Source organism: Drosophila mojavensis, unplaced genomic scaffold (assembly GCF_018153725.1).
Source record: "Drosophila mojavensis isolate 15081-1352.22 unplaced genomic scaffold, ASM1815372v1 contig_80, whole genome shotgun sequence".
Taxonomy (NCBI): domain Eukaryota; kingdom Metazoa; phylum Arthropoda; class Insecta; order Diptera; family Drosophilidae; genus Drosophila; species Drosophila mojavensis.
In genome coordinates this window covers 15,176,943-15,203,697 of record NW_025318906.1, presented here as the reverse complement: position 1 = coordinate 15,203,697, position 26,755 = coordinate 15,176,943, and the positions used below count along the sequence as shown (strand labels likewise).

The following is a 26,755-nucleotide window of genomic DNA, read 5'->3' as shown; positions in this document are numbered from 1 at the left end:
GACTCAGTAAACGAGTTAAACAGCTGACTTTAAAAATACTTCATTCAGTATTAATCATCGATTAGTAATCGTGCTGGAATTTAAGAACGCTATTAAAGGAATTCCCAAAATGTCTAAACGTGTGCAACCGGTGTGGCAAGCACCAAAAGCCTCAACAAGGCCTCAATTGAAATTGTACAATAGTCTAACCAGACAAAAAGAGGAATTCGTACCATTGGACGGAAACAATGTTAAATGGTATAGCTGCGGCCCGACTGTGTACGATGCCTCGCACATGGGACATGCTAGGTGAGGAGCCACATCAGCATGCTCGTCGTCTTCCCTATCTAATCTTGTTATGCTTGTATGATTCACAGATCTTACATTTCATTTGATATTTTGCGACGTATATTGGCCGACTACTTTGGCTACAATATCCACTATGTCATGAACATTACGGATATCGACGACAAAATTATAAAGCGAGCCCGTCAATATCATCTATTTGAGCAGTATGCAACTGCAGCTGCTCAGCTGCCACTCGAGCAATTGCTTAACGAGCAAAAAGAAGTACTCAGTTTATTACAAGTCAAGTGTGATATAAATACAGATGCTGATAAGAAAGTAATGCTTGAAAAGATGTTGCAACGTATGAACGACGCAGTCGAAGGTCTAACCAAAGCTGTCAGCACTGGCAACGAAGCAGAAATCACTAAAATGAGATGCCATTATTTGGCTGAAGCAAAGGATCCCATTGCTGAGTGGCTAGATGGAAAGCAAGGTGCTCATGTTAATGATAATTCCGTCTTCGAAGCTCTACCCAGATTTTGGGAAGATAAATTTCATAATGATATGAAATCACTCAATGTAAGCCAACTAACTAGCTTTATTGAAACATTCGTAATATATTGATGAATAATTTCAGATTCTACCACCTGATGTATTAACCCGAGTTTCGGAGTACGTGCCTCAGATTGTAGCATTTATACAGCGTATTATTGACAATGGCCTTGCCTACGAGGCAAACGGTTCCGTCTACTTTGATGTCAATGGCTTTGACAAACGCGATAAGCATCACTACGCCAAGCTGGTGCCCGAGGCCTACGGAGACACAGCATCATTGCAGGAAGGCGAGGGTGACTTGTCCGTCACTGAAGATCGACTCTCAGAGAAGCGATCGGCCAACGACTTTGCTCTGTGGAAGGCGAGCAAGGCTGGTGAACCTTGGTGGGATAGTCCTTGGGGTCGTGGTCGTCCTGGCTGGCATATCGAGTGCTCTGCCATGGCTTCAGATATCTTTGGATCCATATTTGATATACACACTGGCGGAGTCGATTTAAAGTTTCCCCATCATGACAATGAGCTGGCTCAGTCCGAGGCGGCGTTTGGTGAATCAGAATGGGTTAAGTATTTCTTGCACACCGGTCACCTGACAATTGCCGGCTGCAAGATGTCCAAGTCTCTTAAAAATTTTGTCACAATTCAAGAGGCATTGAAAAAGCACTCAGCAACGCAGCTGCGTCTGGCATTCCTGTTGCACTCTTGGAAGGACACGCTCGACTACTCCGAAAACACCATGGAAATGGCAACTCAGTATGAGAAATTCCTCAATGTAAGCTTAAAATAACCAAATATTATACACAAGGTAAAATTCACATTTGATTTTAGGAATTCTTTTTGAATGTGAAAGACCTAACACGGCAAGTCTTATCCGGAGAGCCCATGCAGCAGTTTAGTGAGTGGACGGCTGTGGAGGCGGCCCTACAAGCCAAATTTAACGAAGCCCAGGCACAAGTTCATGCAGCTCTTTGTGGTAAGATTTTATATTTGAATTATGTATATGTTTATAAATATATTTGCCTATTTCAGATAACATTGATACGCGCAGCGCTTTAGATTGTGTTCGGGAGCTGGTGTCAACGACGAATGTCTACATACGAGACAATAAATCCAGACTCAACAGCCTGTTACTGCGAAAGATAGCCATCTATGTGACGGACCTGTTACACATATTTGGAGCAATTGCCGGTCCGCGCGGTGGCATAGGATTCCCGCTGAAAGGAGCTGATTCCGATTCAGCCACCAATGATCACGAGGCCGTAGTAATGCCATACGTCCAATCAGTGGCCGAGTTCCGTAATTTAGTGCGTGAGCAAGCGAAGGCATTAAAAGCGTTTGACATACTGAAGCTATGTGATGATCTCCGTGATGATGTCTTACCCAATTTGGGTGTTCGCTTGGAAGATAAAGATAATGGCAAGTATGCCGTCAAATTGGTTGACCGGGACATGCTGCTGCGGGAACGCGAGGCCAAACAGGCAGCTGAAGCGGAAAAGGCTTTGGAAAAAGAGCGCAAGAAACAAGCCTTGGCAGAGGCGGCTGCAGCCAAGGAAGCTCAACGTCGCGTTAATCCAAAAGAAATGTTTCTCAATGAAACCGAAAAGTACTCGGCATTTGGCGAAGATGTAAGTTAAACACATATACATATCTAATTTGCAAAAGCATATACATATTTCATAAAAAATGCATTTTAGGGCCTTCCCACACACGACAAAGATGGAAAAGAGATTAGCAAAGGACAACTCAAGAAACTTCAAAAGCTCCAGCAACAGCAGGAGCAACGCTATAAAGAATATCTGGCTTCTGTTAATGGAGCGTAGAATTGACTGCCCCTAATTGATATTATAAAAACTATTCTAATTTCTCAACTAAACAGTGAAATCCAGCCTTAGAATTTTGCATTTTCAATATATGGCCCTAAAACATTTATATACATATTTAATAAATTTTAAATTCTGCTCAGCACGAGAAAATCCGTTGCATAATTTTACCAAATGGGATTTGAGAAATTTACTTTCTTATATAAATTAAAAGGTAAGTTTATGAGAATTGACTTAAAGTTTTGTTTTAAAAAGTGTTTATTTTCGCTGTCCAATGAAAATGATCCATTATTTAATGTCAGTTGATACGAATATGATATACATATTTTCAGTAAACTCTTGCCTACATCCATATAAGTCTATAATATAAGAAAATCATAACATGATCTATTTCTGAATTACATACATATATTAGCAAATACTCTCTTAAATGGCATCAACATATTCTCTATTCTTATTATTTGATTACAACTTAAAAACTGATTATGAATGTAAATTTTAAACGTCTCATCATTACTACAATACCAGATAACATTGATTTATATATCATATTTGGTTAAGTCTTGAGTAATTTCGTCTACTAGTTGTAATATATATGATATTTATATAATTATTAATGGTTTACAAGCTTCCAATATCATTGTAACGTTTCAATTTATCTGGGAAATTGTCTCTAAACAACACAGGATCTGCCCTGAACTCAACTGTGCGTAGAGGCATTCGTCCATAGATCTTGGCGAATCGATCAATGCAAGCTGAACGTTCCCGCATATGATTCAAGTCGGCTGACAGCATTTCCGTATTTGTACACTCGGGGCACTTGAACTTTTTTCGCGGCGTTACTTTAATTGGCGGATTGTTTGTGATATTCGCTACAAGGAAGTTCATAGCGATATCCTCACAGTTCATGTGGTCATCGACCCAATGTTTAATGTCGCCTGGCATGGCATACGTATACATATGACTCCAGTATTTATGATGAAATGCTGCGCCAGTAAGCACCATCGATATTTGATTGGTCCATTCAGATTCGTAGTGCCAACGCATCGTTTCATTGTCCCAGACATGAATGCGACTGGGGAAGCCGACAATGTGATCCGGAAACTCGCGCCACACTTCATAGCTAAAGGAAACGATTATATAGAATGGGATAGTTGAAAATCATATGACTAACGTACCCAAAATCAAGTTCATCGCTGGTTAACATAATGATATCGTCGTCTATTGTTAGTATTGCTTCAGTTTCAATTTCAGGATAGGGATAAAATCTATTTGAGAGTTTATTCTCACGAGTCTGTATGATCTTCAGTGGTTTGGATATTGTTGGGAAAGTTGATACTAGTACAAAATATAAGAAGAGGAAATCATATTAATTGATATTGAATACAGATTTATAATATAATAAACTTACAATGTGGTGGCATCTTTTTCTGATTGTTCCAAATAACCAGAATACTTTGCAGCGATGGCACAACTGCCAGCTTCTGTATCAAAAGGAATAGACTCTCTACGCGATCATAGGTCAGAATAACAGCTGTAAAGCCTTGAGACTTTGGAGCGAGAGTCGTAAGAAATAGAGGATTAAAGGTTGAACGACTATTTCTCTTAACCACATTCCATTGCCGGCTGCTGCGGGCCAGCAGGGGAAATATGCGACTCTCAAGTATCTCCAGAGCAGTAATTGTAATTGTCTTCAAATCCTTAAAGTAGTTGCTGTAGAGCCATTGCACCTGCTTCTGCATTTCAACAACTTTGACATTGGAAATCGCTTCCAATTTGCGCATCACTGAATGCAGCTCCGACTCTCGCACTCGAACAGACGTCAGAGACCAGTCGATGACGTCCTCAAAGGGTAGCACATAGTTGTCAATGGCTATCACAGGAATACATCCCTGAGACATTATCTCGATCAAGTCGGGCTGGCCAATGCGCAGACTGCGCCCGAGGAAGCAGAACTTGCCTCGTCCCAGCACGCGTGGGTATTCCCATCGCTTCGGATTTGCCTTTGTCAGAGTGCAGCGAGATTTCAAATCTTTGTTATCACAGAGTCCAAGCATTAGAATTTGGTCGGCGCTTTTAGCTGTCAACGTTAGATCCGTAAGAGTTCGCAGATTCTGCGGAAAAAGATTCAGCTGAGCAGAAACTAATAAATATTTGCGATGAGCTGCGGCGTGAGCAGGCAACAAGTTGGTTTGATGCACCAACGGACTCCAAACGGGTATCGAGACATCGAATCCGGGCCGATATGTCCAGCTATCAAAGCCGCCACCCAAAACAATGGCATTGTCGATGTTCACGTCTAAGATGGTGTTATAGTTGGGTGCGCTGCCCGGCAGCATGTTAAAGATTAAATGATTTTCTCCACGATCCCAGAAGTTGAGCGAAGCCAGCGCTGGACCAGCCAAATGCTTGTCGAACACATCCTGATTCAGCAAGTCCAAGCTTGGCAGGAAGAGGCATGCTTCATTGGGATTCGATGTGTAGTAGCGACTCTTATGCACGGCTTCCAAGATTTGAAAGTATTCGCTTGACAGCGTGCTGGCAACCTTGTCGGTTTTCTCGTCCAAAAACTCTTGCAGCGGGTAAATGTATACCTTGAGTGTGTCATGCTCGCATTTGTAAATGTTTAAGCAATCCCAAAAAGTGCAATTCACATTTCGTCCACGATATTCCGTGTCCGGGCGCAGAAGCACTTCCCGAGTATGGGATATGGATAGATCGAGTACGGCTCCATCTTTTTTGGAGTAGAAGAATCCATCACGCTGACTAGATAAGTCACATAGCAGAACAATTGCACACACGGCAACTACGAGCAAAAGTATGTATGTCAAGATATTTAAAATTTGTTCCTTTGGATGATACATAGTTTTGCTTCGCTGTTCAATGCCTAATAAACTTGTGTACTTATTCATTTTATCGCTGTTTTCACCACTTTACATTTTATCATGTATCTTATTATCTATATATACTGGCATATTTATAAACAAATGCCATTTATTTTGCATAGCCATCAATTCACATAACTTAAACACGGTCTTAAGGATATTAAGCAGCTGATTTGTGTATTAATTAGTGATGTACAAAACCATCGATATACTTATGTGTATGGACCAGTGGTCTGTTCCATATTAGAATCGATTTTTACTGGTTGGTTTTTTTCTAATTGGAAAAGTCATTTCAATAATATTTTCTTACTATGAAAAAGTATATATATTTGTACAAGTGATTTTTTGACCAGAAATCAGACTGGCTCAAACTCAATTTTTATTTTATATCTTCAAACTTTTAAATTCGTAGCAACAATTTCCACTAAAGTCTATCAAAGCTTAAACGAACAAATCGTAAAATTCGTTCGATATTCCTTATTGGAAATTATCGGCCATCGTGAAGACTTATCGGCTAAGCCTTAAAGTGACGACAAACGCTGAAGCTAAACATGTCGGAAATACTGCAAATTAATAATTCGGATTCAGGCTTTATTACAGCTAATGTCTCGAATTCTCATAATGATACCGTGGCCTTTGAGATCAAGTTTGCCAAGGACTTAACCATCTCTCAGCTAAAGGTAAGCATTTAAGCACTTTTTTCGTAAATTACATTAACAGATGTGCGAATTGTGCTTTCGCAGAGTAAATTGGAAATCTTAACCGGCGGAAATGCTGGTACCATGAAAGTAGAGTTGTATAAGGGTGATAATTTGGTGACAACGCTAAGCGACAACGATGCCAAGCTGGGTTTCTATATCAATTGCGATGGCATGCGACTGCATGTTGTTGACAATTTTGCAAACTTCACATTTGATACAGAGACGGTTGAAAAATTTGAGCTTTCAAATGATCAATACGAGCAGCGATCGGATTCTGTGCGGAGTTTCTTGAAGCAAAATCGACTGGGCAAATACAACGAGGAGGAAAGGCAGCAAATGGAAATCAAACGGCGTGAGCAGGCTGCAGAAATACAAAGACGTGCAGATCTTTGTGTTGTAGGCAGTCGTTGCCAGGTAATTTGCCTGCTGCTGTTGTTACTCATCAGAACTCACTCTATCTACCTCTCTCTCTCTCTCTCTCTCTCTAGGTGAGTGTGTCAGGAAATCCTACACGTCGTGGTACTGTTATGTACAATGGGCAACTTGAGGGTAAAAATGGCATATATATTGGTGTCCAATATGATGAGCCATTGGGCAAGAATAACGGAAGGTAAATGCGTTGGGATAAATGTTTACAAAATTTTTAAATATACTTATACATTACAGTGTTGACGGCAAATCCTATTTCATCTGTCAACCAAATTATGGTGGCTTTGTCTCACCTCTCTCCGTGGAAGTGGGTGATTTTCCAGCTGAAACCTTTGATCTTGACGATGAGCTCTAATTGAAAACAGATTTTCTTGAAGAGATTCCATTTAATTTATGCATAATTAAAATCTTTAATTTACTCATAATATTTATTGTGATAATTTACAGTCGAGATATTGGTATTTTTATTAACTTGAAAAATATAAAAGTCCAGCTGATGGAATTATAATGAATTACGTATTTTCTTTTATATGCTGTATTTAATGATGCAAGGAAGAGAGCCTTAATTCTGTGTGGCTTTATTTAGCTTGACCTCAACCTATTAGTCATATCACCTAAAGGCTTGCTAAATTTAAAGAATATATAATTTGTTTTTTTTTTGTTTTTCAATAATATTCTTTCACTTTCTACTTTGAATTAGATCAAATAAAACCTTACACTAGTCATTTATGTATATACTTACCTTAGCAACCGCTTAATAAAATAATTGAATCAGGTTAAAAGAAAACAAGGTAACCTGGTTTCTCTATTTAAACCTAAAATCAAGTAAATTCCACCTATGCCAAAGAGTTATAAATTAAAAAAAATAAGAGGATCCCAGCTCTAAATAGACAATTTAAATGTAAATACGCAAAATAAATTTGAATGCAAAACAGTAAATTTTCAAAGTGGTTAAATAATTATAATTAGATAAATACAATTTACATTTTTTTTATATCGCTTGTAGCTCGTGTGGAGAAAGAATTAAATAAACAATCAAAAAATAATAATTTAGGAAATTTTATAGATTTTATAGTATAGTAGACGACGCTCATGCAAAAACCAACAAAATTATTATATAATTAATTAATTTTTGGATCAAATCAGTAAATTTTGACAAACAGAAAGAATATCTTAAATTTATATATGTATATATTAACAAAATTGTGTGTGTTTGCCTCTTTGACGTAAGAAAATGCTTGTTTCATTTCATATACTTTTATATATATATATTTATATATATACCTTTTATTGAATTAAAACGGTGTGGCTCTCACCTACGCTTTCTAGCAATTAACGATATCAATATCAATATATAATAAGTGTGTTTACATATGAGACATTAGCTTCATATATGGGATGCGTTTATGCTTCTGGTTTGTTGCTGTTGCTGCTGCTGTTGTTGTTTCTGTTTTTGTTGTTGTTGTTGTTGGTGCTTACCTAAGTTGTGGTTACAATTTTGTCTGCGTTTTGTTATAAGATATTCAAATATGCGATAGTTCAATGAAACATTTAATTTTACTTTGAGATTCTATGCTAAACGTGTTCATACTATGATTGGAGCCAAATACATATATCATATGTATATATATATATAAATGAATATATATATATATATTTAGAAATAGAGAGAGAGAGATGGGCAGCGCCCAGATCTCTCCAATTTTTACGTGTGTTTTTATGCATGTTTTTTGTTTTATGATAATTATTATTATTTAGAGAGTTGTGGTGCGTAACATAGCTACTTTTTTCTGTTTGGTGTTTGGCTTATCGTTATCCATAACATTTGCATTTGCATGCTGCTCTGCCATCTCATTTGAGTGCTTTGATGTGCTGGTTTTGTTGTTAGTCTCGCTTGGTTTTTTCTCTACTGAGTTGGAGTTGGAGTTCGAGTTCGAGCTGGAGTTGTTTGATGTGAATTTGCGCACAATTAAACTTCTAGTATTCTTGATGTTTCTCTTAAATCGATTTCCTTTGCTGACTTTACCGCTACCGCTGCCGTTGCTGCTGCTGCCACCAGCCATTGCCACCACGCCACACTCACCCCCCTCTTCATTGGCCACTTGGTTGTCTTTACATTGAGATTCCATATTACTGCTGTTACTGGGCATTGACTCTAGCCGTTGGCCCTCACTCTCGTCTTCGTTATCGGCTGAGCGAAACGCATCAAATTTGATTTGTGATTTCGTGTGCTCCTCCTCCTTTGATCGAAAGGGCAAGTATACTTGAAAAGCCGACAACAGCAATCCGCCGCCGCCGCCGACTCCGCCTGAGCTTTTCTTTTTCGGTCGATTCCGAATCTTGAATCGGTTTGATCTCTGCTGTTGACTAAATGATCGACGCAGCAACGATTTGTCAGCCATTTGATAGTTGGCAGTGGAGGTGGTCGATACGAAATCGCTGCCATCGGTGGTGGTGGTGGTGGTGTTGCTGGTGGTGGCCGTGCAGCTATCATTAGTCGTTTTGTCAAGTCACAGACGGAGATCAAAAGCAATGCGAGACGCAATGTTTTTGAAGCCAATGCTAGTACCTGCGCAGATGGTGTAATAAAAAACAATTAATAAATCAACAATTTTGATAAGCTATTCAAAGTTGTTCGCTGACCAGAAATACGCTTGAAGCGAACGCCATTCAGCGAGAGTCGCGGCAATTTGCAAACTTCGATTTCCCACTGAACCAGAGAATCCGTATTGGGATCGCCATGCACACACCAGAGTACAAATCTGTTGGAGAATAGAAATATATATGTAATTATATATATTAAATATACACATTTAAATCGAGCCTGTCTTACCTTTCGCGCTGCTCATAGTCGCAGTTGTTTTGATCAAGAACTTCTCTTATCTTCTGCATAATCTGATCGGGCATCAGTGGCGATGTCGTCTTCATAGACCATGTGAAACGCAAAACTCTTGGCTTGGCTGCCTCTTCCGTTGTAGATGTACTAAAAGTTAATTGATTAAGTCAATAAATTATATAATGACTAAAATTGCATTTAAATTGTAGCTTAAACGGCGAACCCCAGAGCTAAACTTATTTTGATCTAATAGTACTTAACTATATTTTTCTATACTATTTATTATTTTGCTAACATTTCTAATTCTAAACAATTTCAACAAAATATACCAATGATATATGACAAGAAAATTTAAAATGGAATTTACATGTTTGATTTATACATTCTTAAAACTTAATTCTAATTAATTTCATAGAAAGCGAAAAACAAATTACTTGTAATTTAACTGAGCTGAATTTGTTATGGGATTAGCTAACTGCACAATTTTAAATAAATTTTTCTTATATACAACCAGATGAACTGAATCAACATTACTCTTCAGTCTACCCAGACCACCTTACTTTACCTATATTAATGCAAAATCATATATATAATATCTAATCTAAATATTAAATTAAATAGTTGAATCTATTTAATAACTTAGCGGAAAAAGGAAATACTCCTCATATAATCTTATCTAATCCGTATAGAGTAGACTTTATTCTATAATTTAGATAGACTCTCGACTCTACACGCTCTGTAGACTCTCTGAACTCTATAGACTCCTAAGAGTTCATAACTTCTATAGACTGTCAAATATTAAAAATCAACTGAAAATTTCTAAAATTAAAACCTAATTGAAACAATATATATAGATAGAACTTCTTCAAATTTGCCTCAATTCAGAATTATTATCGTTTCTTATTATTAAACACAAAACAAAAACCAATATGAATATATTCCAGTTTTGTTAAATATTCTCGGGATGATATTAAGATGATGGATGTTGGATTGGGGAATGGAGAAATAAAAATGTCAAATTGATTTGAAGTTTAAATACTTTTTGCTTTCTTTAACAAATTTTAATCCACATAATTTATTGCTAATTAATTAAATGTATTTATTTATTTAATTATATATATTATGTTACTCTTGTTGTTGATTTTCTTTTCATCATTGAAGCTTAATAGATATATTAACTAAGTCAGAGCACTGAAGGTGCCCTTAAAGATAACACACGATTTACAGTTAATAATCAGCTGTACAAATAAAATGTTCACACATGCACATTATTTTAATACATTTTCATTTTCAATTTATTTATATTTATATATATATATATATAGATACTTTAACTAATTTAATCATTGCTCTTAAATGACTAAAAGACGCTTGCTTTGATGCGCTTAGACTTCCAACATCAATTTCATAATAATCAGTTTTTGTTAATTAATTAATTAATTTTTTCTTTTTTGTATCAAACTCTTTATTTACTTTTATCGATTGTGATTGTGTATGATATACTCGGAAACAGTTTATAAATACATATACCTTCGTACATACATACATACATGAATAGACTACATATACAAAAAAATGTTTCAATCAATTTCAATTTGTATTTCTTTTTTTTTTTTTTTCTTATATAACTCGCAGCTGCTTTTGGTGTGTATATATAAATATATATTATATATATAGTATATATAATTAAAATATTGCGTTTCGCATTTAATATTAATAATATTTTTTTCTTTTCTTTTTTTTTCATTTAGCAAAAGAAAACAAGAAAAAGAAGACGCAGCAGCAGTTCTATTTTGTTGTTGTATAATTTCATAAATGATTTGAAATTTTAATTTTTTATTTTTATTGCAAATCAAATGGAAATTAAAATTTAATTTAATTTACAAACAAAGAAAAAAAGTTTTCTGCTTGGTTTCTTTTTGTTTACTTTAATTATATATATAGATGTATTTTTAATTAATATAAATGTGTAAGTATAATTAGTTAATAATGTTGTATTAAAACATAGACGCTTTGTTTGATTTATTTATTTTTTTTGTTTGTGAATTTCTATTAACGGTAAACGGTAACGGTAACAGTAACGGAACTCAACGTTGTCGACGTTCTTTTGGAGGAGGGGCTTATCGAATCGAATCGGAAGGAATCAAAACCGCTCTGATCTCTGATCTTATCTGTTTCGCGATTTGTATCATAACTGTAACTTTCTCTCTGTCTCTCTCTCTCTTTGTTATCTGTATCTCTCTCTCTCTCTCTCTGTTATCTCTCCGTCACGAGCGTTTACTTTAGGGGGAATCGTTTGTTTCTGTTTTCAGTTTGTTTAGAACTATTAACAAGAAGTAGTTAATGCTTGTTTTTGTTTGTTTGTTAATTACTGGTTTGGCCTAAAATTAAAGAAAAAATTTTAAACAAATTATTCACGGCTGGAAAAAATATTAATAATGGGTGAAAAAAAAGGAAACAGAAGAAAAAGAAGAAGAAGAAGAAAACAAATACGAGAAATGAAATCAAAACTGATTTTACGGAAAAAAATGTTAAAAACCAACAAAAATTTATGTATAGAACTTAAAACATTTTTTTTTATTTGTTTATTCATTTGTTTTCTTTTGTTTTTGTTCTTTTCTCTTCATTGACATATTTGGAAAAAGAAAAGTAAACGCAATTTTTTAATTTAAATACTCAATATTTTGCATAAAAAAAAAAAAAAAAAAATACTCTTTTAATTTTGATTTGAAAATTAAGAAATCACAGACAGTAAACAATATGCAAGGCTCCTAATTAGTGGCATGATAATGTATATACACAAACATGGGTAGATAAATAAAGAAGAAGGAGAAGAAGAAGTAAATGTGAAGGACATATAAAGGACTTAATACCCTACTTATGCACATAACAATAAATAGAAAGTAAAAGAGTGACGGAGAGCGCGCGACAGAGCGATTGAATATATCTCAAATCGAACGATAACAGATCTCCAATTGGATGCTGTTCATTCCGATCTGTATATATATATATATATATATTACTATATTTTGGGTTATATATCTATATAGATATATGTATGTATGTATGCGAAGTTTTGTATTTGTTTTGTATCCGCGAATTGAGTTTGATCAAAGTCTAAAAGAATCTCAAATGAACCGAAGTTTTTATTTTTATTTATATTTTGTATTTATATAGTTTTTTATTTATTTTAGATATTCGAATTTATTCTTAACCAATTACCCCTGTGGATGTGTGTGAGTGTACATAATTCCATATGTATTTTGTTTTCATGATATTAACATATACTTGCTCATATTTTTATTTTTAAACATTTTGTTAGTTTTAATGAATTAGAATAAATAAGAAACAATTTTAAAAAATAATAATAATTACAATAAAATTAAAAATTCAAAATTTCATTTTATTTAGAAAATAAAAACACTGCATGCAACCAAAAATATTTTTTCTGTTCTTTATATGCGAAAATAAAACTTTAAAATGCATTACGAATTTTGAAAACCAATTTAAAATAATAAACATGCAAAACTGAAAAATAAAAAATGTATAAAAATGCGAAGCATTTGCCCTCAATATCAAATGTAAGCCATATGGAACGAGAGCTAATAAATACTTTTTAGTTCAATTTAAATTTCGTTTTAAATTCTAATTTGGATTTCAGTTTCACCTCGAATGTCTGCTTAAATATTTATTCATTATGTCGTATAATTAAATAAAAACAACTACTACAAAAATTGTAAACAATAATCCAAAACCGTTTTTTGATGTACTGAATTGGAATTTAGATCTGATGTAACAATTCAACAAATGGTTTTATCAAGTTATAATTTAAGAATATATACAATAACATCATGAAATATAATGTAAAATAACCGACTGAAAAGCGAAATTAATTTTCATTCTATATTTTAAAATCTTTAATCAAAAAAAAAATATATATATATATATATTATCAATAAAATTGAAAAATATAATTCGTTGAAATTTGTAGAAAAACAATATTATTGTTAATGTCAGAATTCCTCCTCCCTCCACATTAGCATATTCTTACTTATTTTTCTCGATAAATATATATAGTTCTGCAATTTTAACTTTCCAGTTTTAATTTCCGTTTCAGCACATCGCAAATAAACTTTTTTGGACCAGTTCTGTTTTCTTGTTTACTAAATGACAACAGATTTCAGCTCAGCTTCCCTAAACGGGAAATATCTTAAATTGTTCTACATGAATTGGCGTTTAAGAAATCATTTTGACTACTTTTAAAATTTATTTAATTAGTCACAAAATGTAAAAGTATTTTAATTTATTCACAATTTATATAAACTTTAATTTCGTTTAATATTTTTTATAAAAAACTTTACAATATTTGATAAAATTTTAATTTTTTTTTCAATAGTTGTTTTTTTTTTTAATTAATAAAATAATTGTAATATTATTATTGTTGTGTTGTTAATAGAATAAAATGATTTTAATATTATATTTTTAAACTTTTTTTTTTTTAATTTTGTAACTAATTAAATGGAAAGCCTTTAGCGAGTTTTCGTTTTACATTTCAATTAACTTAACTTCTAGGGTCTGTCCTAAAATTTTGAATTATTATTGAAAACAAAATATATAAAAAAAAATTAGAACGGATATGGTACAAAACATAAACACATACATATGTACATATATGTGTATGTGCAAATATGCAAGAATGAAATATGAAACAAAATAATTGTATCCAAAAAGAAATTTCAAATAAAAAGAAATATGAACAAATAAAAAATTTTGGAATTTAATATTTTTGTAAACTGCATTTGCTTTTCTTGTAATATTTAGAGAAGAAATAACGACAAATAAAAAACAAAAACAAAAAATAATAAAAACATAAGATCAAATAAAATTGATATGAAATGCTGTGGGCACACTTACCGTTTGCTAAAACGGGAGGAAAGTTTCGAAAAGAAGCTCATGCGGCCCGGATGAGGCGAATCACCGGAGGCTCCACTTGTACCGGAATATTCCAGCGCCGTGTTGTTTCTTGCCCTGGTTTGACCTACAAAAATAAACAAAATTCTATTAGTTATAAAGCATAGCTAAAATAATATAAATAAACACTGGCTAAGCTTACTAGAAACACACACAGAACTACAATAAATTTCAGATAGTTAAGTCTAGATTGAAAAGAATATATATGTATAAATATATTTAGGCAACTATTTAATACAATTAGAATTATTTATAAATGTATATATATGTATTTAAATAATAGTTTTATTTTAGTAGAAATATCATAACTATGTGTGTTATTTATATATACTTAAATTATATAAATCATGAGAGCTTTTTAACTGTTCATGTGAAATTGAGTAATTGGTCTTGATATCCTGTTATACTCATTATTCATATAAGACAATATATCTTTAATCTATAAAATAGAAAACATAAAAAAGATATACTGGATACATAAATACATGTATATATTTTTATATAAATATATAATGCCAAAGAAAATCTATTTTTAATCCAGAATACAAACTAAACTTGATTAGCTATAAAAGTTATTTGTGAGCTTAACTCAACTCTAATCTCAAATGAAAGAAAAAATGATATATTTGCGTATTAACGCTGCAACAGATATTCTCTAACATTAAATTAGTTTTCCAAATTCTTTCTTTTAACGAGTTCTGCAATTTGATTATAATTGACCTACTCTACAGCTCAACTTAAATATATGTACAATCATATATCTTAAAATTTGGCAGATTAAGTTACTCTTTATTTCACCTACTGGAAAATAACTCCTTCTCTCCTTTCGTCTTACATCATAATATTTATCGTAGGATTTATTGAAAACGATATATTTATCGATAATTTCTAGTATTGTACATTAGAATTAAACTATAAATAGTTGTTGGCTTGAAGCACCTACGTGCAATTATCATAATGTTTATGATTGATATAGTATAATAACAATGCATCTTCTTCGATTTGGACAATCGTGCATGATCAAAACGAACATTAAATTAAGGAAAAGCAATCCACTAAAAGATGAGAAGCGATGTTGGGCGGATGCATAAGACAACAACAAAGCACAAATTAGCATACAATAATAATAATAATAATAAGAATGATTATAAGAATAATATAAATATTTATATTGATAGTAATAATAATAATGGAGCATTCATATAATTTAGACTTAAAATTATTTTTTATTCATTTTACGTGCTAATAAAATTTACATATTTTTTTCTTTTTATGATTTAATGAAAAAGAGTAAAAAATAAATATGGAATAAGGAAACTTAACGAAATTCGATAGTTTGGTAATTCGATATTATTATTTAATTTAGTCTATATAAAATGTTTGTTTTTTTTAGTAAAGTTGTGAGTAAAATTAAGTTAAGTTTTACTAAAACTAATAAAAATAATTAAAACAGAAAAACTCACCAGAGTGAAAGGTTGAACGTGATGGAACATTCCTTGGAAAGTGTCTGCTTGATTTAACAGCCGATGCCATTCTAAGTCGATCGAACAGACTATATATATATATATATTGTGTATATATCGCATATATATATATATATGTACAAGTACAATACATGTATGCACACACATACGTATGAATGGATATCGATCGAATCATTCAGTCAGTTCGTAGTTATATATAGTCCAATGAATTGCATATATCAGAAAACGAATGTATTTTTTATATATATTATATATATATATATATAACAGTTTATAGTTTTATCATTTGATATATTGTGCAATGTGTGTGTTTTGACCGTTAATATAGACAGGCAAATTCAAATTCGTTTTAATGTGTGTGTGTGTGTGTGTTTGTGTGAGTGAAGTGGGAGACCGATCATGTGTGTATGTATGTTTGTCATCATCAGCGTATGAATTCGATTATAATTTCGATTTCGATTATTTTCCAATCCGTAGTGATGGGCAAGTATTCAATAGTGTTTCATCGTATCATTGTTTGGTTGGTTTTGTTATTGTTGTTATCGATCGTAATTAATTAATTTGTATTTTCAATTTGACGCCATGACAAAATATGTATACAGACGAGAATCAAGCGCGAATCAAGCAGATTATATATATTTTGATTAATGTGATGGTTTGGCAACGGTTTTCGGTAACGGTTTATGATTGTTTATATTTTAGGTTTATTTTTGTAATCATGTTGGTAGACACACAAATATAATGAAAAGAAAAAATTTTAAAAAAATCAATCATGTAAATTTTGTTCAAAAGAAAAAACGAGCTCTTAAAATTACATTCTTATATTATAGAAATTAAATTAAAAATTAGAAGTTTGCTATATAATAAAGTTGGTTAAAGCAAAGATTTGAATTAATGATGGAAACTAATAGCAAAAAGAGTTCAGACGAAAGTAATTTTTTTTTTTTTTGAGTGGATATATCCGGTAAAGTCTGAAACAGTCCTTAAATGGATGATATATATGAAATGTACTCGATAATAAAACGTTCAAGCTTTGAAAATTGACATAATGGATGGAGGAACTAGGCGTTAAGCAATAAGCAAAGTATATATATGGACAAGACTAGTTGAAAACCATATACCATTATATTTATTTTTATTATAATTAAGTAATCCTAACTTTGTTTAACATTCATACATAGCAGCTATAGTAGAGCTGGGCCTAGTAAACATATTAATTTATATTAGTTTGTCTTCTGTATTACTTAGTATTTAAGTATGTGTTCAAGAGATCCAGTAAAAGAGGTAGTAAAAATATAAAAAAAATATATTATATAGGTAGTTAGATAGATAGGTACACAGAGATGTGGAAAGAGAAATAGACACAATCGATGATTCTTGCACAAAGAATTTACAACATCAACTTATGGGTATATATGTATATATAATAGAGAGAGTATTTTTCGATCTACCAATGAGTACAAATTGTCGGAAGTGAAGTTACTCGGGAACTGGAGCCTCAGTCATGCAGAATGAAGAATTTACGTGATCTATGTTGTCGATCTATGTGAGTAGCAAATCTCGTTAGGAACTACCTACATCATTGTCATCATCAAATGTTAAGCAGACACATAAATACATTCATATAAAGTTTGGTTTCAGCGCATTAACAGACAATATCTCGTTTAGGTTTAAGTATAACAAAAATAACAAATAGAAGAAGAATATATATATTATTTGGACTTAATACCGCGCATGCCACAATATGTGTAAAGCAATTTAAAATGGAATTACGCTAAATTATTTAGTATACTTATAGATTTGTCTCGCTTAAAATATATTTTTGTTTTTGCAATTTCACTCACCAAAGTTTGTTCGGTTCAGATCGGATCGGATCGGTTCGGGGTTTACGAATCCAAAATTAATTGTTTTATTCGAATCGACAATTCGAATTAAAAATCACATATTTAACAAGATTTTGATTTGATTTGCATTTGATTTGTTGTTGTTGTTTGTAAACAAAATGTGAAAGATAAAAGATTTTACGAACACCGATAATACGAAGAAGATTGTTGTAGAGTTTTTTGTTCGATTGATCGCCACAAAGATTGGATGTATGTAGTAGTAGTAGTGTGGTAGTTATCAAAATTAGACAATTGGTTTATAAACAGTTATTGTTCAATATTGTATAAAACATGAAAAGATAAGAAATTTACATTATTTAATGGATCAAATTTGTTAGAGTGTTATAATAAAAAGAGATAAACAAATTAAACCAAACACATTTCTACATTTTCTTTTTTTCGAAATTCAATGGGGATTAGTAAAGAGCGCAACAAATCTGTAACTGAACGTATATATCATAACAAATCGTAAACAAACAAAAGCAGACTATACGAGAAGACCACATGAATATTATTATATTCACATTTGAGATAAACGAATAACAGAAATTTCTATTGATTACTGAATAGGTAAAGCAATTCTACACATAAACGAAAGTGAACCAATTACTATAAAAATCACATATCTGTTGTATAAGAAAATTGCTCTGTTCTTAAAATAATGAAATAGTTCGGCAAGTACACCTGTTCGATTTGGAGAGCTGGACTGAGTTGAGAGCATAATTTGAAAGGCCTCGCCTTTAAACTAATTTATGTGAATTATGGGAATTTTAGTACACCTACTTGATATGTATGTAGACCTAAATTTCCATTACAAACATTTGTATGGAAGCTGACTTAATTTTTAATTAATTAAAGATAATGATTCTCAGAATGAAAAAATTTTGGGTTAGCTAAAAATTTTATCTCATCACTTTAGTACATACTAAAATATTTTTATTATTCAAATATGTGTTGACTCTATGACTGTTCGATCTCCAAAGTTCCTTAATATCGCACTTTCAACAGTTTCTTCAAAATTCATACTCTATTCAAATGTATAATTATAATTAGGTCAAAGACTACACACACTTAAATGAATTCAGATGCAGGCAAACATGCAACAATTCAGCTGCAGGACAAATGTCAAAAACTAATTAATCAACATTGTGAGTTTTTGAATTTGGGACGAGCACAGAAAAAAAAAAATACAAATAAAAAAATTTCGACTGTCGGACAGAGCTACGGTCAAACACGTCGTCGCCCTTTTCGAATTTACTAAATGCCCTACTAATACCTGCGTCAATTTATATATCAATATCAAGTGTGTTAAGAGATTTGAAAAATGAATCAAATTAATTCTGCTCTACATAACAAAATGTAAAACCTTTGACTCAAATCATAAAAGAGTTAATCAAAATTAAGCAGCCAATTTGGTTTTTAGATAAGAGCATAAAAAAATGTCTTTGTAAAATTAACAACAATTATAAATTGTTTGTATACAATTCGATAAAAATTAGTTTTAAATGTTTTTTTTTTTTTTTGCTAATGTATGATGCAAGTGTATACCTCGATCCAAGTGGGTCAATTGATACTGATATGCATCCATCAGTGGATGGCCTAGGGCTTGAAATAGAGGCGCTTTTTGTGTGACCCTTTCCAGCGGTAGCTGCAGATCCACTACTGGTTACGTTTATACATATATGTTTAGTCGAAAGATTGGCAAAAAGTTGTAAATATGTTGTAGTCATTGTCATTCGAGTTGCAATGGATTGAGCTGAGTATTTTTGATCGTTTGTGTTTTTTTTTTTTTTGTTGATTTTAAAACTAAACATATACATTTTGAAAAACATAACCCACACACCTCAATTTACGAAAATATATAGTTAGATATATGTGAACAAAAGAGATATTTGATAATTGATTTTCGGTTTTGCAACTTAGAAATAAATAGGAAAAACTGAATTTGTGCGCAGCAATATATATATAGAGAGATGTATATAGTAATATATATACTGATAATCTAGATATGTACATATGCTCTATACACAACATAACATTATCTGTTTATATACTTGATAAACTAACCATAAATATGTGCAAACTGAGAAGAAATATAGATAGATATATATATAGATATACTGATGATAATATATAAAACTAGCGAGCGAGAGGCACTAACTGTCTGTCTGGTTGTCCAACTAAAAAAAAACTGCGAATCGACCAACGAATAACAGTTTGAAATAACGACAATAACAATAACAATACCAAAGAACTAATGCATAATTGGAAAATTAGGCAAATGATAATCGAAAATAATCATTGGTGTGCCAACAATGGATAGAAGTGTTACCACATTCACGTACTTTGTCTCTGCAGGAATAACATTGGTTTTCTCCGTCGATGAAGTCTTTTCATAGAGTGTGGTCGAACGTCGTGGTATAATGCCACTCGTACCGCTAACTGTGCGATTGCCATTAGTGGGATCGTATTTCGCAGCTGTACGCGGCTTAGCTGGACTATTCAGCGCTGTAATAAACAGAGATTAAATAGATTAAACGATTGTCATTCACGAGAGATAGAGATAAGCAAACAGCCAGTTACATGTATCTGTTGTGGTTAGCATCTTCTGTGTGGCAGACGCTGGCCTCTGATTCTGTGCGGCCAGCCGTGCCGTATTCTCCTTAATTGTTGCTGAGTCTATAGTATTTTGACGCTTAAAATTGCTACCACTGTAAATAGAGATGATAAATTATTAAGTAAATATGAAATGTTTTACATAAAACGATAATTACATTCACACTTTAACTTTATTAATGTGTACTTAGATAGTCTGTGGTTTAACAATTTAGCACATGAATCAATACATGAATATGCTAAAAATTTGTATCAATATATATCTTAGCAGATTTAGACTTGTCTGGAAAAAGACTTAACACTTCGTCAGACAGACGATAATATGGCTAGAGAAATTTATATACGTATATACAAAGCTATATAAGTATTAACATATAATATATTATTGTGATCGGCAATGCCTAACTAGAAAATACCCTGAATAGGGCATTCATCTAATTAACAAAATAAAATAAAAAATTTAAGTTTCATATTGATTTCCATAGAGAAAACTTTTGATTCAGTATACCCATACTTATAGAAAGAAAGACCTACGTGTACAAATGTCTTTAGATCTCTATAGATATTGTAAATACTTACACTGATGCACGATCGGCGACTGATCCAACAGCATTATAGTTATTGCTTGGGTTGACAGGCGCCACGCCTATTGCAGCAGCCGTAACGGTTGTTGTGGCATTTGCGGGTCCAACACCTGAATTTGTGGGAATTTTGAACAAAAATGTTATTCATTATTCATTCAGTAAATTGCAGCCCCATTATGGGACTTACGTAACGTTTCCGCACCGGACGAAGCTCGACGACTTGGCTTGGTACTCGACGCCGATATACTTCTGTGTACGCCACGATGTGTGGGACTTTGGACGACCGCATTGCCCGCATTGGCCCCAGCCTCGGTGCCAGAGATGTTGCGCAGCGAGAGCGATGATCCGGATCGTGACCCGTCACTTTCAGGCTAAACGTACAACAGCAGGCAGGCAGGTAGGAAGGCAGGCATAAAGAAAGCGAAATATATATCATTCCAGGGTATTTCACAAATCAAACAGACAACACGCCTCACACTTACATCGGTGCTCTTGCGACCCAGCAGCAAATACGTGGCGAATACGTCATCATAACGCACCTGAGCCAGTGACGCTTCGATTTCTTGTCGATTGTAGCCCATTGCGACTAGAGCTTCTATACAATTTATCAAAAGAAAATGTTGGGCAAGGTATTTAATAATAATTATATTCTTCAATTATACATATAGGCAAATGCGATTTAGCTTGATACATACAAAAAATTGTCGATAGGTATACATTACATGCAAATTCATTACAATTACATAACATTTTAGCTTGAACAGTTCTCGCGAACTGTTCGAGTACAGCCAGAATTGTGTGCTCTATAGAAGCCTTTAGGTTTCGCAGAGTTACATATTAATTTTCGTTTTTCGTTTAGTATGTTTAATCACAGTATAACAAAAGTTTACAACATTGCCATGCATTTTTTCGAAATAACAACAAAATATTTATAGAGATCTTTAACTTGATGATCATACATAGGTACATATTAATTATCATTATTGTATCGAATTTAAGGACGCAAACCGGAGATAGATAATTCGAATAAATGATGATAGATAAAAAAAAATATATAATATATTTATAGAAAAATATTAAATAATTTTTTTTTTTTTTTTTTTTTCATAAAGAGATATGATTCATTTTTTCTCCCGGCAGATCTTGATAATTTGAAGCAAACAAAAAAATAAAGAAATTGTAAGAGATAGAGAAACAAAGAGTATTTATTTATTTAATGATGATTGCCATTCCAAAATAACGTTTCTCCCACAAAGGGATTGCATACATTTTGGTGTGGCACTTTCCATTCGCCGATTAAAAAGATCATCATTAACATCAAGTCAAATGCACTGCGTCGGATCGATGCTGATGCTGATGCCGATGCTGAGTGTTTAACTCCGGTTTGTACCCCCGCAGCTGTATCGAGAATTTTTAAGCAAATATGTACGTATTTATGTATATAGCAAACAACTAACAACAGCCAAGAAATACAAAATAAGAATAATTCAAATTATAAAGTATACAAACGGGAAATATTCTGTATATATATGTAGATATGAATACAACAACAAAAAATTCAAAATATTCAAATTGAAATACTATTTCACATCACGACAGTACGATATATCTATATTTGTAGATATATCGAAGTACATCAATTGTAATAAAATACAAAAATAATCAACAGGCAAAACTTTTAACACACAATTCGTTAATAGTATTAGTAATGAATTTCGTATACAGTACCCGTCTTACCTATCCGCTTGGGATCGGCTAAATCTTGTTTTGGCTCTATGTATGGCTTGAGCTCATCGTCTTCAAACCCCATATTCATCCACTTGTCGCCCATGATTGTTTCAAGACTAGCACGTTTAGCAGGATTTAGTACTAGAAACTTGCGCAGCAAATTTTCGCAATCAGTTGACATATAGAATGGAATTCTAATAAACAACAAAATATATTAATATATATCTATGCATACATATATAACTTTAGGTTTCTCGGTACATTACCTATATTTGCCTCTGAGTACACGTTCGCGTAGCTCCCTCAAAGTGGAACCGTCGAAAGGCAGGGATCCGCTCACTAACGTATACAATATAACGCCCAACGACCAAACATCCACCTCAGGTCCATCATATTTTTTACCCTGGAAGAGCTCGGGCGCTGCATAGGGTGGGCTGCCGCAAAATGTATCCAACTTTGAGCCGGGCGTGAACTCGTTCGAAAATCCAAAATCTGCTATTTTTATATTCAACTCGCTGTCTAATAATAAGTTCTCAGCTTTTAAGTCCCTGTTAAGAAAAGTAAACAATTCACACACATATAATAGTCGATAAAGTTTGTAGATAAGATATAAATAGATATGTTTGACACAATTGAACTATTCTCAATGTTTGTTGCATGCAGAGTGTGAATCATAAAAGTTTAAAACAGTTCATTTCCTAGGTTCCGAATCGGGAATTTCACGTTAAGTTATCGGAAAAAAAGAGTTCCTAAAGTCTGATAAGGTCTATGAGAAATGAATGCAAATTCGATGATATCATCACTTATTTTATAGCACTTATATGACAAGTTTAATTTACAAATGAAATATTGCATTAATTTTCTATAAAACTTCCGACTCGTACTGATTCAGGTTATAGAAATACTATAGAAACTTAATTATCGATTACACACCTGTGTATTATTCTCTTCTGATGACAGTATTGCACAGCCGATACAATTTGACGAAACTTAACACGCGCCTCCTTCTCTTTCATACGCCCATGTAGTACCAAATAGTCAAAGACCTCACCACCTGATGCGTACTCCATGATGAGATACAACGTCTTTTCCGTTTCGATAACTTGAAAAAGTTTCACTATGTTGGGGTGATCAAGCATTTTCATTATCCTAACCTGTGTATTAAATATTATGGATTCTTTTAGTAAAATGATCATCTATATATTTATGGATGTATTGATTACCTCTCTAAAGAGTTTCTGAAGTGACCCAGGATTTAATTGGGTTTTGTCAATTATTTTTATTGCTACTTCCTTGCCAGTGGGCAGATGCTTTGCTAGTTTCACTTTGGCAAAGTTTCCCTTTCCGATCGTCTTGATGAGCTTATATTTTCCGATATGCTCCTCAGTGGCACGCCATCGCATCGGAGCACTGCTTCGCATCTGCAGATTCGGGGATCCCTGCAAAAAGAGCCAGATCAAAAACACAAATTAGTTTCATATGTAATTTTCAATTTGTGTGGATCTTTCAATAGAATGTTATGAGCTATAGTCGCCCCGCCCCTGAGGTATTTAAAGGTAGTTGTAAAAAATTCGTAAATGTATTTGAGCTGCACTTTAGATTGGTTTACCTGAGCAACACTGTTGCCGTATACATTGGTACGTGTGACAGCTGCATTGGTAGCTGACGTTCGATGATGTCCCGCCCCGGAGCTGGGGGCTCGCGGCTCGACGGGCGGCGGTCCAGCATCGGCGCGGCCAGAGTTGAAAGGCGGTATGGGTGTCACAACGGGACGTTCCGAGCGACGTTTCGATGCCGCTGCATGGACTGAAGATGCAGCTGTTGTCGCATGACTGCCCGATGCCGCTGCACTTGCTCCATGACGATGCGATGATTTCTGTGCCAGCAGCGCCTCAAATTGGCGCAAATTCTCTTCGCGTCGCTTGCTGGCCGAAATCGTGGTCGCTGTCAGCTTGGAGGAAGAGCCTCCGTCCACAACGCTCGAGCTGCTGTTGCCTCTGCTTGCCGATGTTCTAACAGCTGGCGTCGGAGCCGGACGATCTTGACTGTTGGCCGGTCGCCAAGGCGGCTGCTGCAGCTGCTGCTGCTGCTTGTTGGCATCGTGATGCTGATGCTCCTTCTGTTTCAGATTAGCACGCATAGCCAGCACCGTATCCGTGTTCTTCGTATCCGAGGCAGTGCGCGCGAGCTTGGCCTTCAGCCCACCTGATCGTCCACTAACCGTACCCGAGGAGTTCTTGGAATAGGCACCAATTGAATTGCGTCCATCGCTGCCGCGCTGAAACTCTGTCATCATCTGCTCATTGCTATCGTCCAGATTGTTTCGACGACCGCCCAGATACTGAAAGTCATTCTCGGACGACATATCGCTGATGCCGGGCCGCAACAAGTTCTCTGTCTCGCCGTAGCGCTTGCTCTGCTTGCGTATGACCACGTCCATGGAGGATTGAGACTGGTCCTGCTGCTCCTGCTGCTGCTCACTGAGCTGCTGCTGCTTGAAACTCTCCTCCACATTGAGTATATGCTTCTCAATGGAGCCCAAGGCGAAAGCAACGCCCACATCATCTTCGGCGGTCATTTGAACACGTGGCGCCACCTTTGGCCGGCTCTGGCTCTGCAGGTGTAGCGCTGGTATTGCTGAAACGGCAACGCGTGGCGGCGGCACTGCTATATCACCTGGCCGACGCAATTCGACGACTGCATCATAGTCCACATGCTGTGCATCGCTGAGATCGATTTCCTTAGCAGTCATTGTTGCACTGTTGGCAAACTCTTGCCTTCTGTGAGGCTGCTGCTGGGGCAAGTTATCGCTATCACTGCTATTGTTGTTGTTGTTGTTGTTCTTATTTTCACTATTATTGCTGGTGTTGTTGGTATTGTTGCTGGTGGTGCTGCTGCTGCTACTGGTGGTGGTGCTGCTTGTAGCCAGCCCTAGATTGGGGGGCGCTGGTGCCAAACCTTTGCGTGCTGAATAGACGCGAACGCTCTTGCGGGACACATCGCCGCGATTTAGGTCCGGTGCCGTTGTCTCCATTTTGGATGGCGCTGCTTCCGGTTGTAAAGCACGATCCATTTGTATATTATTCTTTTTCCTTTAGAATATCACTAATTTTCGCACTTTTTTTGCTTTGCACTTTGCACTGCTTTCAGTTAGCTTTTTCTTTTTTATCATAGAAGTTTAGTCAGACTTTCTGCATTCATCGAGAAAATTATTTAATGATATTTATTATATATATTCTATATATACAATATATATCTATGTCAACATTCATTATATTTATATAGATATTTTTTTTTTTTTTTTTTTTTTTGCAAATTCACTTAAACGTTTTTATTTTGATCAAAAATCGAGTTCATTTTATCAAATTGTATTCTTTTATTATTAACAATGCCAAAGAGAAAGCACTTTCAGTGCGGCGAAACTTTTCGAACAGTGAATGTCGATTAAACACCTTTAAAACAACTCGAGCTACATCTAATCAATGCGCAATCAGTTAACCGATTTCCATTAGAGCCAGACACGATTACACATTTGTAATATATTAATCTAAATATAGATATTATATTCTGATTTATCAGCATTTATTAAATTATCATATTTTTTGTTTATAGTTATATAATTGAGTACTTAAAAACAAAAATAGTATTTTTTGTTTTTCACTTAATGCCTAGTTAAACGCTTTTTTTTAGAGTCGATCTAAAAACAATACACTTGCATTCTGCACATGACACATAAGCAGTGTATGTGTAAGCTGTCTAATGTTCATGTGTATGTGTTTTAATATTTTTTGGTCTTGCAAGCTCTTGCTTTCGCCGCGAAAGATTGAATGAACGGCACTTTGTTTGTTGGCGTTGTCTCTTTGCCATTGAGCATACTTATATTTAATTCAACAAGTCGCTGTTGCTGCGCATTAAAACCTCGAAAAGACACACACTCAGAGACTTACACTAACTCATGAAAGATTGTTTATATATGTATTTGTATATGTATATATAATT

The 26,755-nt window shown here is 34.1% G+C and overlaps 4 protein-coding genes across 23 annotated transcripts in view; 2 read left to right on the top strand and 2 right to left on the bottom strand.

The window, feature by feature from the left end:
- Positions 1 to 43: 43 nt before the first annotated feature.
- On the top strand, positions 44 to 2,784 carry LOC6580037 (cysteine--tRNA ligase, cytoplasmic). The gene is made up of 6 exons (XM_002005873.4): positions 44 to 288; positions 357 to 846; positions 905 to 1,591; positions 1,648 to 1,792; positions 1,849 to 2,444; positions 2,514 to 2,784. Exons 1-6 carry the CDS (start codon positions 110 to 112, stop codon positions 2,637 to 2,639), a joined length of 2,223 nt encoding a protein of 740 aa, XP_002005909.1. The 5' UTR covers positions 44 to 109; the 3' UTR covers positions 2,640 to 2,784.
- Positions 2,785 to 2,879: 95 nt separating this feature from the next.
- LOC6580036 (exostosin-2) lies at positions 2,880 to 5,718 on the bottom strand. The gene is made up of 3 exons (XM_002005872.4): positions 4,051 to 5,718; positions 3,818 to 3,977; positions 2,880 to 3,762 (listed from the first exon to the last, which is right to left on the bottom strand). The coding sequence occupies exons 1-3, from the start codon at positions 5,549 to 5,551 to the stop codon at positions 3,261 to 3,263; spliced, it is 2,163 nt and encodes a 720-aa protein (XP_002005908.1). The 5' UTR covers positions 5,552 to 5,718; the 3' UTR covers positions 2,880 to 3,260.
- Positions 5,719 to 5,899: 181 nt separating this feature from the next.
- LOC6580035 (tubulin-folding cofactor B) lies at positions 5,900 to 7,166 on the top strand. The gene is made up of 4 exons (XM_002005871.4): positions 5,900 to 6,204; positions 6,268 to 6,639; positions 6,714 to 6,835; positions 6,892 to 7,166. The coding sequence occupies exons 1-4, from the start codon at positions 6,076 to 6,078 to the stop codon at positions 7,007 to 7,009; spliced, it is 741 nt and encodes a 246-aa protein (XP_002005907.1). The 5' UTR covers positions 5,900 to 6,075; the 3' UTR covers positions 7,010 to 7,166.
- Positions 7,167 to 8,501: 1,335 nt separating this feature from the next.
- Positions 8,502 to 26,755, bottom strand: part of LOC6580033 (serine/threonine-protein kinase MARK2) — a 33,652-nt gene continuing 15,398 nt past the window's right edge. Inside the window, exons 1-16 of one of the 20 annotated variants that reach the window (XM_015164058.3) lie at positions 24,366 to 25,927; positions 23,980 to 24,195; positions 23,690 to 23,910; positions 23,023 to 23,304; positions 22,757 to 22,950; positions 21,511 to 21,623; positions 21,216 to 21,399; positions 21,024 to 21,138; positions 20,412 to 20,539; positions 20,174 to 20,336; positions 19,377 to 19,490; positions 15,925 to 15,995; positions 14,405 to 14,528; positions 9,488 to 9,637; positions 9,298 to 9,416; positions 8,502 to 9,223 (exon numbers count right to left, since the gene is read on the bottom strand). In XM_015164058.3, coding sequence (XP_015019544.2) covers positions 9,165 to 9,223; positions 9,298 to 9,416; positions 9,488 to 9,637; positions 14,405 to 14,528; positions 15,925 to 15,995; positions 19,377 to 19,490; positions 20,174 to 20,336; positions 20,412 to 20,539; positions 21,024 to 21,138; positions 21,216 to 21,399; positions 21,511 to 21,623; positions 22,757 to 22,950; positions 23,023 to 23,304; positions 23,690 to 23,910; positions 23,980 to 24,195; positions 24,366 to 25,829 — 3,717 coding nt within the window. In that variant the 5' untranslated portion in view covers positions 25,830 to 25,927 and the 3' untranslated portion in view covers positions 8,502 to 9,164. Of the gene's footprint in view, positions 9,224 to 9,297; positions 9,417 to 9,487; positions 9,638 to 11,482; positions 11,872 to 14,404; positions 14,529 to 15,924; positions 16,014 to 19,376; positions 19,491 to 20,173; positions 20,337 to 20,411; positions 20,540 to 21,023; positions 21,139 to 21,215; positions 21,400 to 21,510; positions 21,624 to 22,756; positions 22,951 to 23,022; positions 23,305 to 23,689; positions 23,911 to 23,979; positions 24,196 to 24,365; positions 25,928 to 26,755 lie in introns of those variants that run through there. The other 19 variants (XM_015164054.3, XM_015164053.3, XM_032730229.2 and 16 more) reach the window with 19 other exon arrangements.

Coding starts and splice junctions, on each gene's coding strand:
- LOC6580037 (XM_002005873.4), top strand. CDS start 110: ATGTCTAAACGTGTGCAACCGGTGTGGCAAGCACCAAAAGCCTCAACA. Junction 847..904: donor ATGATATGAAATCACTCAAT/GTAAGCCAACTA, acceptor GAATAATTTCAG/ATTCTACCACCTGATGTATT. Junction 2,445..2,513: donor ACTCGGCATTTGGCGAAGAT/GTAAGTTAAACA, acceptor AATGCATTTTAG/GGCCTTCCCACACACGACAA.
- LOC6580035 (XM_002005871.4), top strand. CDS start 6,076: ATGTCGGAAATACTGCAAATTAATAATTCGGATTCAGGCTTTATTACA. Junction 6,205..6,267: donor TAACCATCTCTCAGCTAAAG/GTAAGCATTTAA, acceptor GTGCTTTCGCAG/AGTAAATTGGAAATCTTAAC. Junction 6,640..6,713: donor TTGTAGGCAGTCGTTGCCAG/GTAATTTGCCTG, acceptor CTCTCTCTCTAG/GTGAGTGTGTCAGGAAATCC.
- LOC6580036 (XM_002005872.4), bottom strand. CDS start 5,551: ATGAATAAGTACACAAGTTTATTAGGCATTGAACAGCGAAGCAAAACT. Junction 3,978..4,050: donor GAAAAAGATGCCACCACATT/GTAAGTTTATTA, acceptor ATTTTGTACTAG/TATCAACTTTCCCAACAATA. Junction 3,763..3,817: donor AGCGATGAACTTGATTTTGG/GTACGTTAGTCA, acceptor CGTTTCCTTTAG/CTATGAAGTGTGGCGCGAGT.